At 41.2% G+C, this 12541-nt stretch overlaps 1 protein-coding gene across 1 annotated transcript; it reads left to right on the top strand.

Moving 5' to 3' along the window:
• The first annotated feature begins 7921 nt into the window (after positions 1-7921).
• On the top strand, positions 7922-9333 carry LOC103718957 (protein SOB FIVE-LIKE 5-like). Its single transcript, XM_008807981.5, has 4 exons — positions 7922-8555; positions 8652-8741; positions 8838-8912; positions 9047-9333. The coding sequence occupies exons 1-4, from the start codon at positions 8142-8144 to the stop codon at positions 9080-9082; spliced, it is 615 nt and encodes a 204-aa protein (XP_008806203.2). The 5' UTR covers positions 7922-8141; the 3' UTR covers positions 9083-9333.
• The last annotated feature ends 3208 nt before the right edge of the window (positions 9334-12541 follow it).

Here is a 12541-nt window from a genome sequence, read left to right as displayed (position 1 = left end):
CTGACCGCCGGTTCATTCGGTAATAAATGCACTTACCATCCACAGACCCCAGGCCCGCTACGGCCGGCGGTTCAACCACTCCAACAGGTCCGATCGACCGTGACAACTCCCTGATTCCGGTCTGATTCGGCCCTGTTCTCCACTATGCCATAAATGGGCCAAATCGTGCCCAATTATCACAGACAGGGACAAATCCCCCGGTTACCTCCCAGGTAACGTAATCCCCTCCTATAAAAGGGAAGCTGGGAGAACCAAGGGGGGGTGAACAAACAAAAAACGGAAACAGATCCCCGGGACTGAACCCGCCGGGAAGCATAGACACAATTGAGGACATCATCCTCTTCGTCTTCTTTATCCTATCCAAATATTCTTGCTGTCTTCTCCATATACTCTCTTCCCTGCTCTCTCCACATACTTGCCCTCTCTGACTTAGGCATCGGAGGGCCGGCGCCGGGGAGCCCGGCCACCGGTTTTCCTTGCAGGACTTGCACACCCCCCCGCAGCGGAGGACGCAGCCGGCCGGCGCACCGCCGTCCGCCCCCTGTAGCAGCGGAGCTCCTCCTTCTCCGGCTTCGCGGCGGCCCCCGGGTCCAATTTCCAGCAACAGCGGATAACCAATGTGGGACTAAACACACGCCCGCATGGATCCTCACAAAATAGTTGACTCAAGATGAAAGGAAGGACATCCTCCAATAACTTTTAACTTTTCTACGGCCACATCTGGCTGCTGCAGAATGAACATGAAGAATGGAGGATGATAATTTATCTCACCAAATGTCATACAATTTACTTGCATGGCTATATTTAATTTGGTCATATAGTCAAGCTGACTAATATTATTTCATTGGGGAAGGTCGCGTACCTCTATCCCACTATTTAAAAATTCAGCGAGCGAGGCTTCCGCCATCATCTTCCCGTCCTCGATCGACGCTTCCATTTGGTCACCATTCTTGAAGTTGCCGTGGACCCGAGTTCTAATCAGGGCACCGTTCTAGCAATCGAGTACGGCTACATCTCTCTTAACTACCCAAAGCAATGGACTGGCGAAGGCTCACCCGCCAACATAAAGCCCAGAGTCTGGGAGGCTTCCGCAACATGCTTTACCTACAGATATCCATCAATCTTTATGACTTGGTTAAGCAGCATCGCATCAAATATCTTACGACTCGTTTAGTTCAAAGAAAAAAATATCGTCAACGAAAAAATAAAAAAATACTTCTTATTTGATTGGAATTTTTGAAAAAAAGAAATCAAAAAATCATGAACATAGAGGCAGTTGGAGGTTGAGATTTTTTCTCCAAAAATTCTCTTTAATCATCAAAATCCATAAGTAAAATCTTTCACTTTATTAAAGGTATAATAGGTATTTCATATAAGTTTTTTAGAAAAATAGATACTCAACTAAATATAAGCCTATGCCACTTTCTCATGAACAATCAGATATGCTAAAACTATTTTTCAGATATCATATTTTTAGAAATCATCTTTTCAAAAAAAAAAAAAGCCTTTTGAAAAAAAAAAATTCTCGTGACTTAAACAAGTGCTTAGTAGTTACCAAGGTTTTCTAACAGTTGTTACGCAGAAGAGCTTATGGCCCCTCCATGCGCTAGCTGCCTGTATTTGTACCCCCTACAACCCTATATCAAAAAGTTTGTGTTTAATATTTGTTTCTTTTCCCTATACACCATCTTCTCCTTTTATCCAGTACTCAAGCAGCTCAATGCCATTCTTCAATTCGCTTTTGCTTCATGGAACTTAATGGAGTTTTATACTGCCAAATCCCGTTTGCTATAAACTGAGCATCAGAACTGCTGCAGAACTTTTTCTTTGGGCCCTCTTGTCATGGACCTCATATTGGGAAATAGCCAACCTAACTTTTTCCCATGTGGAACGGATTATTAGTCTACCACCTTTTCAGATCTTTTGTGATGATGGCTGTTGAAGAAGGCTCCAATAAGTCTTCTGCAGACGTTGAACGCTTTCCGAAGGCTTTATTAAGAGGTGCTAACTGTGAAATTGTTGGAGGATTCAAACAAAGTGGAAAGATCAGGCTCATTCAATCATGCAACTGTGAAATGTCATAAGGAATGGAGGTAATCATTGAGTTTACTTCTTTGTGGACCGATGCGGGCATATACCTAGCCTCACATTGGCTATGCACTAACACCAAAGAACCCAAATAACATTTTTGAGCTAGTTTTTTTTTAGTGAGGCCCTGAGTTATTACAGATTGTATTAGAGCCGACCAAGCCCATAACTCATATGAACTAGGGAATATTGCAGCATAGGTCTATTGAAATTAATCATGGACTGATCATAGTATTTATGGTTGGATTTGAATGGATTTGACTTTTAACTTGGCGAAGATACTAGAGCTTAAGCGGATGAAATATGTGAGTATCCGTACGGACGTGTACCTAGTCTCACATCGGTAATGTACTGGATAGATTTTGGGTACTTATACGAGACCAATGAACCCAAATAATTTGACTTTATATGATTGAAATATTAAGGAGAAATGTGAAATTTTTAATTCAAGGAGAACCTTAAAGCTTGCAGCAAACAAGTAGATTTGGCTCGATAGCAGTCTTGTTCAAACTGTCTTATTAATTAAAAAATGAACCAAGCTTGAATATTAGTAGTTAAGCTTAAGTTTAATTTGAAGGCCCCTTTCATTTTAACAAGCTAAGATTGAGTAACCCAAAGATAAAACTAATAAGAAAGCAGTCAAATAATCTTTAAAAAGCTAGGTTTGGTTCTAAGTGGTGAAGGGCCACATGCGTAGGCTGCTTGGGACACGGATCCTTTTCAAATATTTGTTTGTTTTAACCAAGGTCCGCCGTACCGGTACCGGTCGGCGTACCGGTGGCCGGCCGGACCGGTACGGTACCGGTCCGGTCCGGTCCGTACCGGCCGGTACCGGTGGTTTCAAAAACCACAGCGCGCGGCGCTGTGGTTCTAAAAAAAAAAAAAAAAATCGTACCGGTGCGAACCGGCCGGTTCGCACCGGTACGAGGCCCGTACCGGCCGGTACGGGCTCCGAACCGGCCGGTACGGGCCCGAACCGGCCGGTACGCACCCGTACCGGCCGGTTCGGATAAAAAACCGGGAAATACCGGTTTTTTATCCGTTCCGGTACCGGTCTAGGTCCGGACCGGTACGTACCGGCCCGTACCGGCCGGTACGGGCTGGTACGGCATTCCATGGTTTTAACATTAGTTTAAGGATTTATTTAGTTTACGAAAAAAGAAGGGAGAAAGTATAGCCAATAGAAAAATAGAGAACTACTTCATATTTCGTTATAGTTTTCAAATAAGAGAAATGAGAAAGTAATTTTCCCATGAGAATAAGATTTCTATAAATTATAAAAAAGAAAAACCCATATGAGATATGGAAAAGTCTAATTTCTTGTTATTTTTTTCCAAAATTTTTTTTATTAAAGAAATAAGAGATATTTTTACATAACTTTTAGATAGAGTAGGATAAGGTCTTTTCCTCTATTAACAGAATAGAAGGTATTTTATATAACTTTTCTAGAAAAGTAGATGTTCAACTAAATATAAAACATTCTGAAATATGCCACTTTTCTATGATTAACCAAACATACAAAACTACTTTTTCAGACATCATATATTGAGACATTGGCTTTCTAAAAAAAATATTGTAACATAAAAAAATTCTTTCTGTAAACCAAGCAAACCCTAATAGTAATAACCCTTATCAAGGTCCCACTTGTTGGTCAAAATGTTTTAGACGAGTAAGTTGTGTTCTTGTCTTTGAGGGGAGTTTCTGTGGCTTTGCTCCTTTGATATTGTGAAGGAAAAGCATGACAACCGGAAGAGGGAGGATGTATACCGGTAGGTTAAAAAAAAAGATTCGGGCACGTCATCCAAATGGGATTCTTTTTCATGAGATCAGCCTCTCCGATTTGTCACATGCTCAAATATATATCCACCCATCTTGCAGTAATATATCTCCTAAAGAGGGAGGATGTATGCCAATAGATTAAAAATGATTCTTTTTAATCTATTTAACACCTCCTCCCCCACAAAAATTTTTTAAAAAAACATTTAGCAATATTAATCTAACAAGGCATATATAGCTCCGAGCAAATATTTGTTTTTATTAAAAATGTCTTAAATTTATGAGCTCTAGAGTGGCAAAAAGAAACTTTTTCTCAAAAGATTCCTCTCGCCTCCATACTTATTTTGTTTGGGCCTCACGAATAGTTAGTTGGAGGCATGGGGGAGGAGCCTCTTGGGCCGAACTAACCTAATTGTTATACGGCATTAGTTCAAGTTCAAATTAATTTACTCTATTATATATAGTTCTTATAACTCTAAAAAAAGAAATCAATTGAGTCTTCTAGCTAGAGAGTGATATATTGGGAGCTAGGGTTTATAAAAAAAAATTATACTATATAATCTCAAGTTTTCTATAATGAAACTTTTGCATTATCTCCACCCGCAAACATAGGTCAATAAACCGAATCACATAAATATTAGGCGATATTTTTTCTATCTTTTCTTTCTTAATTCATTATTCTTTCTGCATATCGCAACTATTCTTATATGATTGCACTCATAATACACAAACATACCAGCAGCAAATAGCCAATTCGAGTTTTTATATCAATCTTACCCATTTGGTCATTGATAATGTCCATTGGCTTCATGAGATCCACTCTACAGTTCAAAGGGAATAAAATCTGCCAAAATGCCACCAAAAGGAATTTAATAACGCAAACAATAATAGGACATTCAAAGAGTACCATAACCTGCTCCTTGATTTTCCAAGATACATGTGGTGAATGGCACTAATTTAGGGTTTCTCTTGGACTCATGATGGGTTGGAGGAAATGGCACATGGCTTGAGCTACCCCAGAACATTATTGGTAAAAGGATGCACAACTACCCTTTAAAGGAGTTATGAAGGGTGGTTCTTCTTCCCTTACTTCTCTTCAAAAAATATCTTGTTTATTCCCCAAAAAAAAAAAAGGTGGGGCCTTATTGTTTTCCTTAGAACTCTTGGCTTTTTCTCTCCATCACTAGAATATCACCACATTGCGACCTTCTTGGAGGTGATTTAGTGGTGTTGCAATTGAGTAAATGGACTCACATTGCGTTCGTAATTACAATCTATCTTCCCATTAGCATGTGATGCAGAAGGAATATAAATCGTGATATCGAGGCTTTCATAAGAAAATCCCAAGTTGCAAGATCACAATCTCAAAGGACTGGAGGAAATCATGGTCCCCAAAATCTGGTACAGATAATATAAGCATATAGTAGAATTTCCCATCAGAGGGAAGGGAAGAGGGGAGGATCAAGTGGTCCCGAAAAACTGGATTTGAATGAAATATCTTAAATCAGGTGGTGGCCATACATAGGATGAGAGTTACGAGACCAAAATAGGGTGATATAACTAAGAAATTGTGATGAGGGGTGCAATCTAGAACGAATGAATTCTTATATTATCTCATCTCCGACAACTACTTTGGTGTTCAATTGGATTTAGGAGCATGCGCCAAGGCACATGTTTGAATCTTTTTTTTTTTTTTTTTTTTTTGCATGGGTGCGGTTTTTGTGCCCTCGTCTATCTTGGCATCAACAAAAAACCTATGCACCCCTCTCTTCGTTCTCCCTCCTCTTTCTCTCACATATGCATACATGCACATGCACGCATGCATGCAAAAATCAATTTCGTGTTAATACCAGCCTAAATGACCCTTCCATGACACCATATATATATAAAAAACCTAAAACCCTAAAGATAATATTAAATTGTTAATTATATCTATTACTTCAAGGCATGAGAGCATTTGGCTGTTAATAAGGTTTCATTTGACATATAATATCATATATGCTTGCTCTAGTCCTATCAAATAGCCTATATCCTAAGTTGGACTGCAGTCATTTTGACTCTTGCATTAATAGGCAGTCCTCTTCATATGGACAAATTGCTTTCATCATAGCTCTAGCTCCACTAGCTACTCTATTTTCTCTTATTCATGTTGCAATCACTCTGATATCCTACTCTTTCAGGTGTTTTATCTTAGTTGCACCTCTCATGCCACTAAGTAAAGGTAGCATCTTAGTACATGATGTGAGATGCCAAACCACTGTAGACATGTGACTCGGCGTTAAAGACACCGAAGTAAAAGACTTAAAAATTTTCATGCAGGTCTTGGCATCCTTCTCATTACACCTCTCCTCTTCTGCACCTCGTGTCACCTCATGATTAGAAATCAATGGCTTTTTCTCTTTTCTTTTATTTTGTCCCTTCTACGCCAGGCCAATTATCCTGCAAACCAACCCAAATTCTAATTTGTTCATGCTATCATCTAGTCCTCTGACTAATGATACTTGCTATCACTACTTCACTGGTAACCCTCTCAAGCCTCCTAACTATTGAACACACTTAATATCCTGCCAATGCGAGTGCTTGTACAATAACAATAGCTTTAGTACCAGTTTTGGATTTATATGCTGGCCATAGTCAACATTTGTTCTGAGTGATGTAACATCAGAATTGAATGATGTTCTACCAAAAATGTTCCAAAACCTACGTTTGCAACCTCATCATCATGTCAAGACAGCTCTCTATTAATTTATCATGGTAATGAAAAAATAATTGTGGATAATTTGCGGAATCTTGGTCATCAAGCTCCTTCATCCACTAAAACAAGTGATTGTTCCAAATTTATTCAACAAAGAGATCTGATTGATGCCAATGAGGTGGTAGCTCAGTAGAACTGGGCATTTATTCCACCCGCGTGGTTCAAGTTTGAAACGCATGGGCGTCGATTAAATGTGAAGACCGAATGCTTTCCGCTTGGACACTTGAGGTAAGAGGGCTTATTGGTAACCGTGCCGGAGCCCAGAATCAGGCCTACAGGTTGAGAGGGTATGAGTAAAAACGGCCAGCATGCCCAATATACAGTCAGTTCTGCCCGCATCGAACATTCTTTTGGCGGAATGGGGGCCCAGTGGAGGCTACTACGTGGGGGTGGGGCTTGTTCCTTCCTCCCCCCTTCCACTTTTGCCATAGAAAAAAAAAAAAAGACCTGTTTTATAATAGGAATATTAAATGACCTACCATTTGTCATTGTTTTCTGAGAAAAAAAAAAAAAAAAAAAGGAAGAAAGAAAGAAATCCCCCAGATGGAGATTGGAGAGTTCCAAGTTTTTGGAAGCAAAAGGAGGTCAAACCCAGCAAGGCATTGGTAGAAACTAAGAGGTCTAGACATCCCAAAACAAATCTAAATTTATCATTATTCATTGAATAACATCAGAATGTGTGATCTAAAACTAACTCTCTTTTTTTGTTTAATGGAAACAATTATAAATGACAATTAACACCATAATGGTGGCCAAAACTTAAGAGGGTAGCTCTATAGCACCATAACCATCACATCAAAACATGATAACAGTGAGACAGCACGGCACAGTGGCAGAAAACCTGTGCTGTACTGAGTCATAGTTAGAGAGACAGAGACCTAAAATAGCAAAATCCAAAATCTAGAGTGGGGCCTCATCCATGGCCCAAAACAATGAGTCCAATTGCCAACCTCCAACGCACCTATTGTGATGCACCCCCCCTTAGTTCTCCTGTTCACGGGATTTGAAAGTAAATAATGAAATGGGTAGAGAGGGTACACAATGCCTCGCTGTATTGCATGTGAGGCCGTTGTCCCCCCTCTCACTCTCTCTCTCTCTCTCTCTCAGAGGAGGAGAAGAGAGTAGAGTGTTAGAGAAGGCCTTCCTTTGCCCCCCTATCGCCTTCTCTCTTCACCATCAAAGAGCCCAATGCCCAACTGGCAGTTTTAATTTCATCTGCAGCAAGAAAAGCCACGAGGTGGGGGAGGATGGCATGAGCATAGGACAAAACGCTTCTGGGATTTGCGTGGGATTCCATTTGTTTTTTTTTTTTTTCCTGCCCCCACCTCTCTCTCTCTCCCCCTCCCCACTTCTTCTTCTACTCCCCTCCCCCGCGCCTCTCTCTTTTGTACCAGTACTGGTGTAGTGTGTTAGAGAGCACCACTAACACAGACTTGCACACAGAGAGGGACGGGGAGAGAGAGAGAAGGAGAGGGAGAGGGAGAAGATTGTCTCCAAAGACCGATTCCTCGCCATTGATCAAATGATGCTGGGGGTGGAGGCGGACGAGGAGAGTTCAGAGTGCAGCAGCGGGTGCCAGTCTGGGTGGACCATGTACTTGGACCAGTCTGATGAGCCCCCAACCTCTCTTCCCTTCGAAAAAGCAGCCTCCATTGAGCAAGAGGAAGAAGAGGAGGAGGACTTATCTATGGTCTCTGATGCATCCTCTGGACCACCCCATTTCCCTGAGGAAGATGACAACTGCTACTATTCTCACTCCAACACTTGCTATAATGGCACTGGGTGCCTCTTCTACGCCTCCACTCTTCCAACTGCCTCAGCTGCTGCATTGGCTAAGAATGGTGGCAAGAGGAGGAGAGTTGAGGGTAACGAACAGAGAGAGTCTTCCTCTCTCTTGGATGACACTGCCAGCTCCCCTCTCTTCAGCTTCCCCGATGTATGTATGACCTTTGCTTTTTCTTTCTCTTCCCTTAATATATTGAGGGTCAATTTTTTTTTTTTTTTCACATTTGTGTTGTTGACATCTTTGCAGACTAGCTTCAATGCTACCAGCAACAATGTGAGGCCTTCCATGGAGAATGTTTTGGAGTTCTCTTGTGGCTTCTCTGCGACCCATTTTAAGGTACAGTTCAGGCTCCGCCTCCTCTTCTTCTTCCTCCTTGCTTTCGCCAGTTCTTTTTTCTTTCTTTACTGATTGATTATATTACAATGCATTCAGGGAAAGTCTGCATTGCATAAGCAAATGCGTTACCTGCATTCCTCTGCTCCTGCGAAGCCAACTCCTGCAAGACCAGTAATGTCACCTCTCCCTTCCTTCACTTTTCGTTCCAGGGAATAGAAGCCTCCCCAAGGCTTGATTTTTTTTTTTTTTTTTAATTCTCACTCACTTTGTTCTTTTTTAATTTTCTTATTTTTTGATGTCAATAGGTATGCAGGGATGAAAGTGAGAGGAAGCTATGGTGACAAGTTCCATTTCTCTTGCTCTGAAGGGAAACAGATGGAAGAATATGTGTAGACCTCCAAGAGATCCTTCTTTGGCCTTCTTTTATTTAATTTCATTTTCTTCTCTGTTGTTTTGCTTTTTTTCCTGTCAATGCAGTGGGAAACAACCTGAGCAAAAGAGAAGAGAAAATAAAAATTGTCTTTGTTTTGTTTTTTATTGAATTCTTTGTCATGAATGGGGGTAGCAAAATGGCTGTTGTGGGTTCTGTTCATTTTTCTGTCCATACTTGCTCTCTGGCCTTGAAAGGTATATTTCTCTCCCTACTTACCTACCCATAAAAAACACCACACATGAAAAAAAAAATGCATTCATATGGAAGAGGCCCCATGGATGACTCACTCTCATATCAGTCCGCCACACATGACAAGATTATTGTCTGTTTCTAATTCAAACTCTACTTGCAAAACAGCCCTCTGATCAAATCAGTTAGTTTCATGCAGTGCATAGAAATATATGCATGTATGTATTTATGTATGTGCACATGCATGTATGCATATGTGTACATTCATTGATATAACAAAAAAAATCTCAATTGGTTACTAACTAGCTACAGTATGTCCTGTAATATAACAATTATTTGGAAGGAAAGAAAAAAAAAAAAAAAAGAGGATATGGTGGTTGATGTGAAAAGAGCTTTCAGAAGATGTCAATTAAACTGAGAGCTTCAAGGGATGGCCACTCATCATACCAGGGTGGACCCCCTGGTGATGCGCAAGGTGTACACCATAACTCATGGATGGCAATGAGTGACTTGAAGTCATTTCTCAGGAACGATCAAGCTAGAAAGCTTCTACATGTATGGTAAGTTCACCCATCATGAACATGATGCAACATCTAAGGGCTGATGAAAGGGTACCATGACACTGTCTGTTGGTTTTCAAGGAGAAGGAAAAGGCATCACTTTATTTTTCCATTTGATCTTTTATTTCATAGAGGGAGGAGGCACTGCTATTATGAAATAGTGGACACAGTACTAGAAAGGCCTGTGTCTATGAGTTTGAGGACAAAGCTCCAGGGGGCTGCACTTTAATTAGTTTGGTTAAAACACAGGCTTGATTGCTTGAAGGAAAAGAAGCTAAGGGGTCGCAAAAGAAGCAATATAGAATATCCCAAGGACTTCAAAGCCTGAGATCCTCTCCTCAGATATTCCATGCCGAGAACATGATGCCAATTAAAATATGCTTTATGATCTCTCATCTCAATCGAATCCAATAATTTACGTGTTTCCTTTTCTATTGTTTTTGCTCCTTCAAGGCTGTCTCCTTTGAAACTGTTCTTGGGTCTTGTGTCATGCACATATTAATTCAAGATTTTTTAGTCAATCACTTGTCTTCTGGATTGGTCTGCCCTTAGAAACAGATATAGAAGAGCATTTGGGAGTTTGGAAAGTTCACCCATCGCTCCTCTCGTTCCTCCCATCCATTCATATTTCATACCATACCTTTACAGAATCTCATAATTCCTTTTCTATTGTTTTTGCTCCTCCAAGGCTGTCTCCTTTGAAACTGTTCTTGGGTCTTGCCTCATGCACATTTTAATTCAAGATTTTTCAGTCAATCACTTGTCTGCTGGGTTGGTCTGCCCTTAGAAACAGATATAGAAGAGCATTTGGGAGTTTGGAATGTTCACCCATCGCTCCTCTCGTTCCTCCCCATCCATTCATATGGTACATACATATGTGCATACATGCATGCATGCATGCATATATGTATGTCTATAAGTATATTTGAGAAGATGGCAAGATGGCACTAAACAAATTTAAAATATATATATATATATATATATATATATATATATATATATATATCCTCCTTCACTGCAGGCCGTAATGTTGAATGAGAATTTGAGAGGTATGGAATCAACATTTTATTTCCTATCACCTAAAACCCCTTTTGAGTCATCGTAGGAAGGTAAAGGGGTTTCTTTGGTTAGGGAAGGTTATTTTATTTCTCTTCCTTCCAAGTTTCCTTTAATTGAGGGTGTGCTTCCACGCCCAGGACGCTGTTCTCCCAAGTGATATCTAGAGATGGGCCCCACGGCCCTCATCTTCCCTTCCCACTCTTTTGACTGGGATCCATGGATGTTTTGGAACTTGCTGCTGCTGCTTTGCACGTGCACCCAAACAGCGCAAGCCCACATGCTTGCACGTGCACGTGCACGCATGCACGCAATGAGACGCGCACACGTTCACGTGTGCCGCTGAGCTGTTCAACACTGGCTTGGCCTCTTTTAAGTGCGCAAGCCCACAGGCACTTAAATCGACACCCAACTCTTTAAATCCAGGAGACAACCATGAGCTCAGCTCCTGAGCCAGTACCAGGATGACCATATGGATCATCCACAGGTCGGACCCAGTCTGAGCTTTGGCGCTGACAGTCCCTGGGAGGCACATGCCTTTCATCACATTCTTTGGGTCATTACTCATTCATATTGATTCCTGATGGACTGCAGCCGTGGATATTCTTTGAGTGCTTTCTCTCTCTCTTAAACTTGGGTGTCAAATGTCTCGCTCGCGCATAGAAAAAAAATTAGGCTAGCCTCATCACTTTTTTTTTTTTGGTTAACCGGATAATGATTCATACAAATTTAGTACGAATACATCCAACAAAATCAAAAAATAGCTAATCGCAGAGTGCCATAAACAACTCTCTCCCCACTCCATAGGATACTTCTGGAGTGGTCGGCTACATATGAGGCCACCCACTCCTCAATCTCATTCGTCTCTCTAAAGACATGCCTAGCCTGGAACTCCATGCCCTCGGCCATGTCCCAGATATCGCGCAACAGGAGTGGCACCCATGCACACCGCCGGTGCTCTCTATAATCCAGCTGATCACTATAGCTAAATCTCCCTCAAGAAAGACTGCTCTAGCAACCAGGACACATCGGGCATGGCTCAACCCTGTCCAAGTCGCCCTTAGCTCAGCCTTCAGGACCGAAACCTCGAAAAGCTGGCCTCATCACTTTCATCACTCCCTTTTCTCATTAATTATAACTAAATCAGGACTTCTTGCCCTCACGGCACCGAAAGATTTCCTGTGCTTGAGATCTCTGTAAATTTGGGCATCCATTTAGTAGTTGTAGCAGCAAAAAGAAAGGTTCTGTTTTAGGGAACAAAGCTGGTGATAGCAAAGACCTGTCGTTCCTGCATTGAGAGAGGTCTTAGAACCTATTTGGATAATCCAGCAAAATTTGGACTGTATTTCTTGCTGGATCTGCGAACAAGGAAGATCATTTGAGCATGACTCATATCAACCCAATAATCGTCCAGTCCGAATCCTGTAGAACGAAAAAAAAAAAGACTTTCATAAATCATTTTTTTTTATTTTTGTGGACCAACAAACTCAGCTGGAATTCAAGCTAAGACCTCGACGAGCCTTTAAGAGATGCAAGCTGCGCGGTCCTGCAAGAATATCCAC

This window comes from Phoenix dactylifera, chromosome 15, assembly GCF_051530095.1.
Source record: "Phoenix dactylifera cultivar Ajwa chromosome 15, Ajwa_hap1_PhDact_Kaust_v1.1, whole genome shotgun sequence".
In the NCBI taxonomy this organism is placed as follows: Eukaryota; Viridiplantae; Streptophyta; class Magnoliopsida; order Arecales; family Arecaceae; genus Phoenix; species Phoenix dactylifera.
The sequence above is the reverse complement of the archived record's forward strand: the minus strand, read 5'-3'. Positions and strand labels throughout refer to the sequence as shown.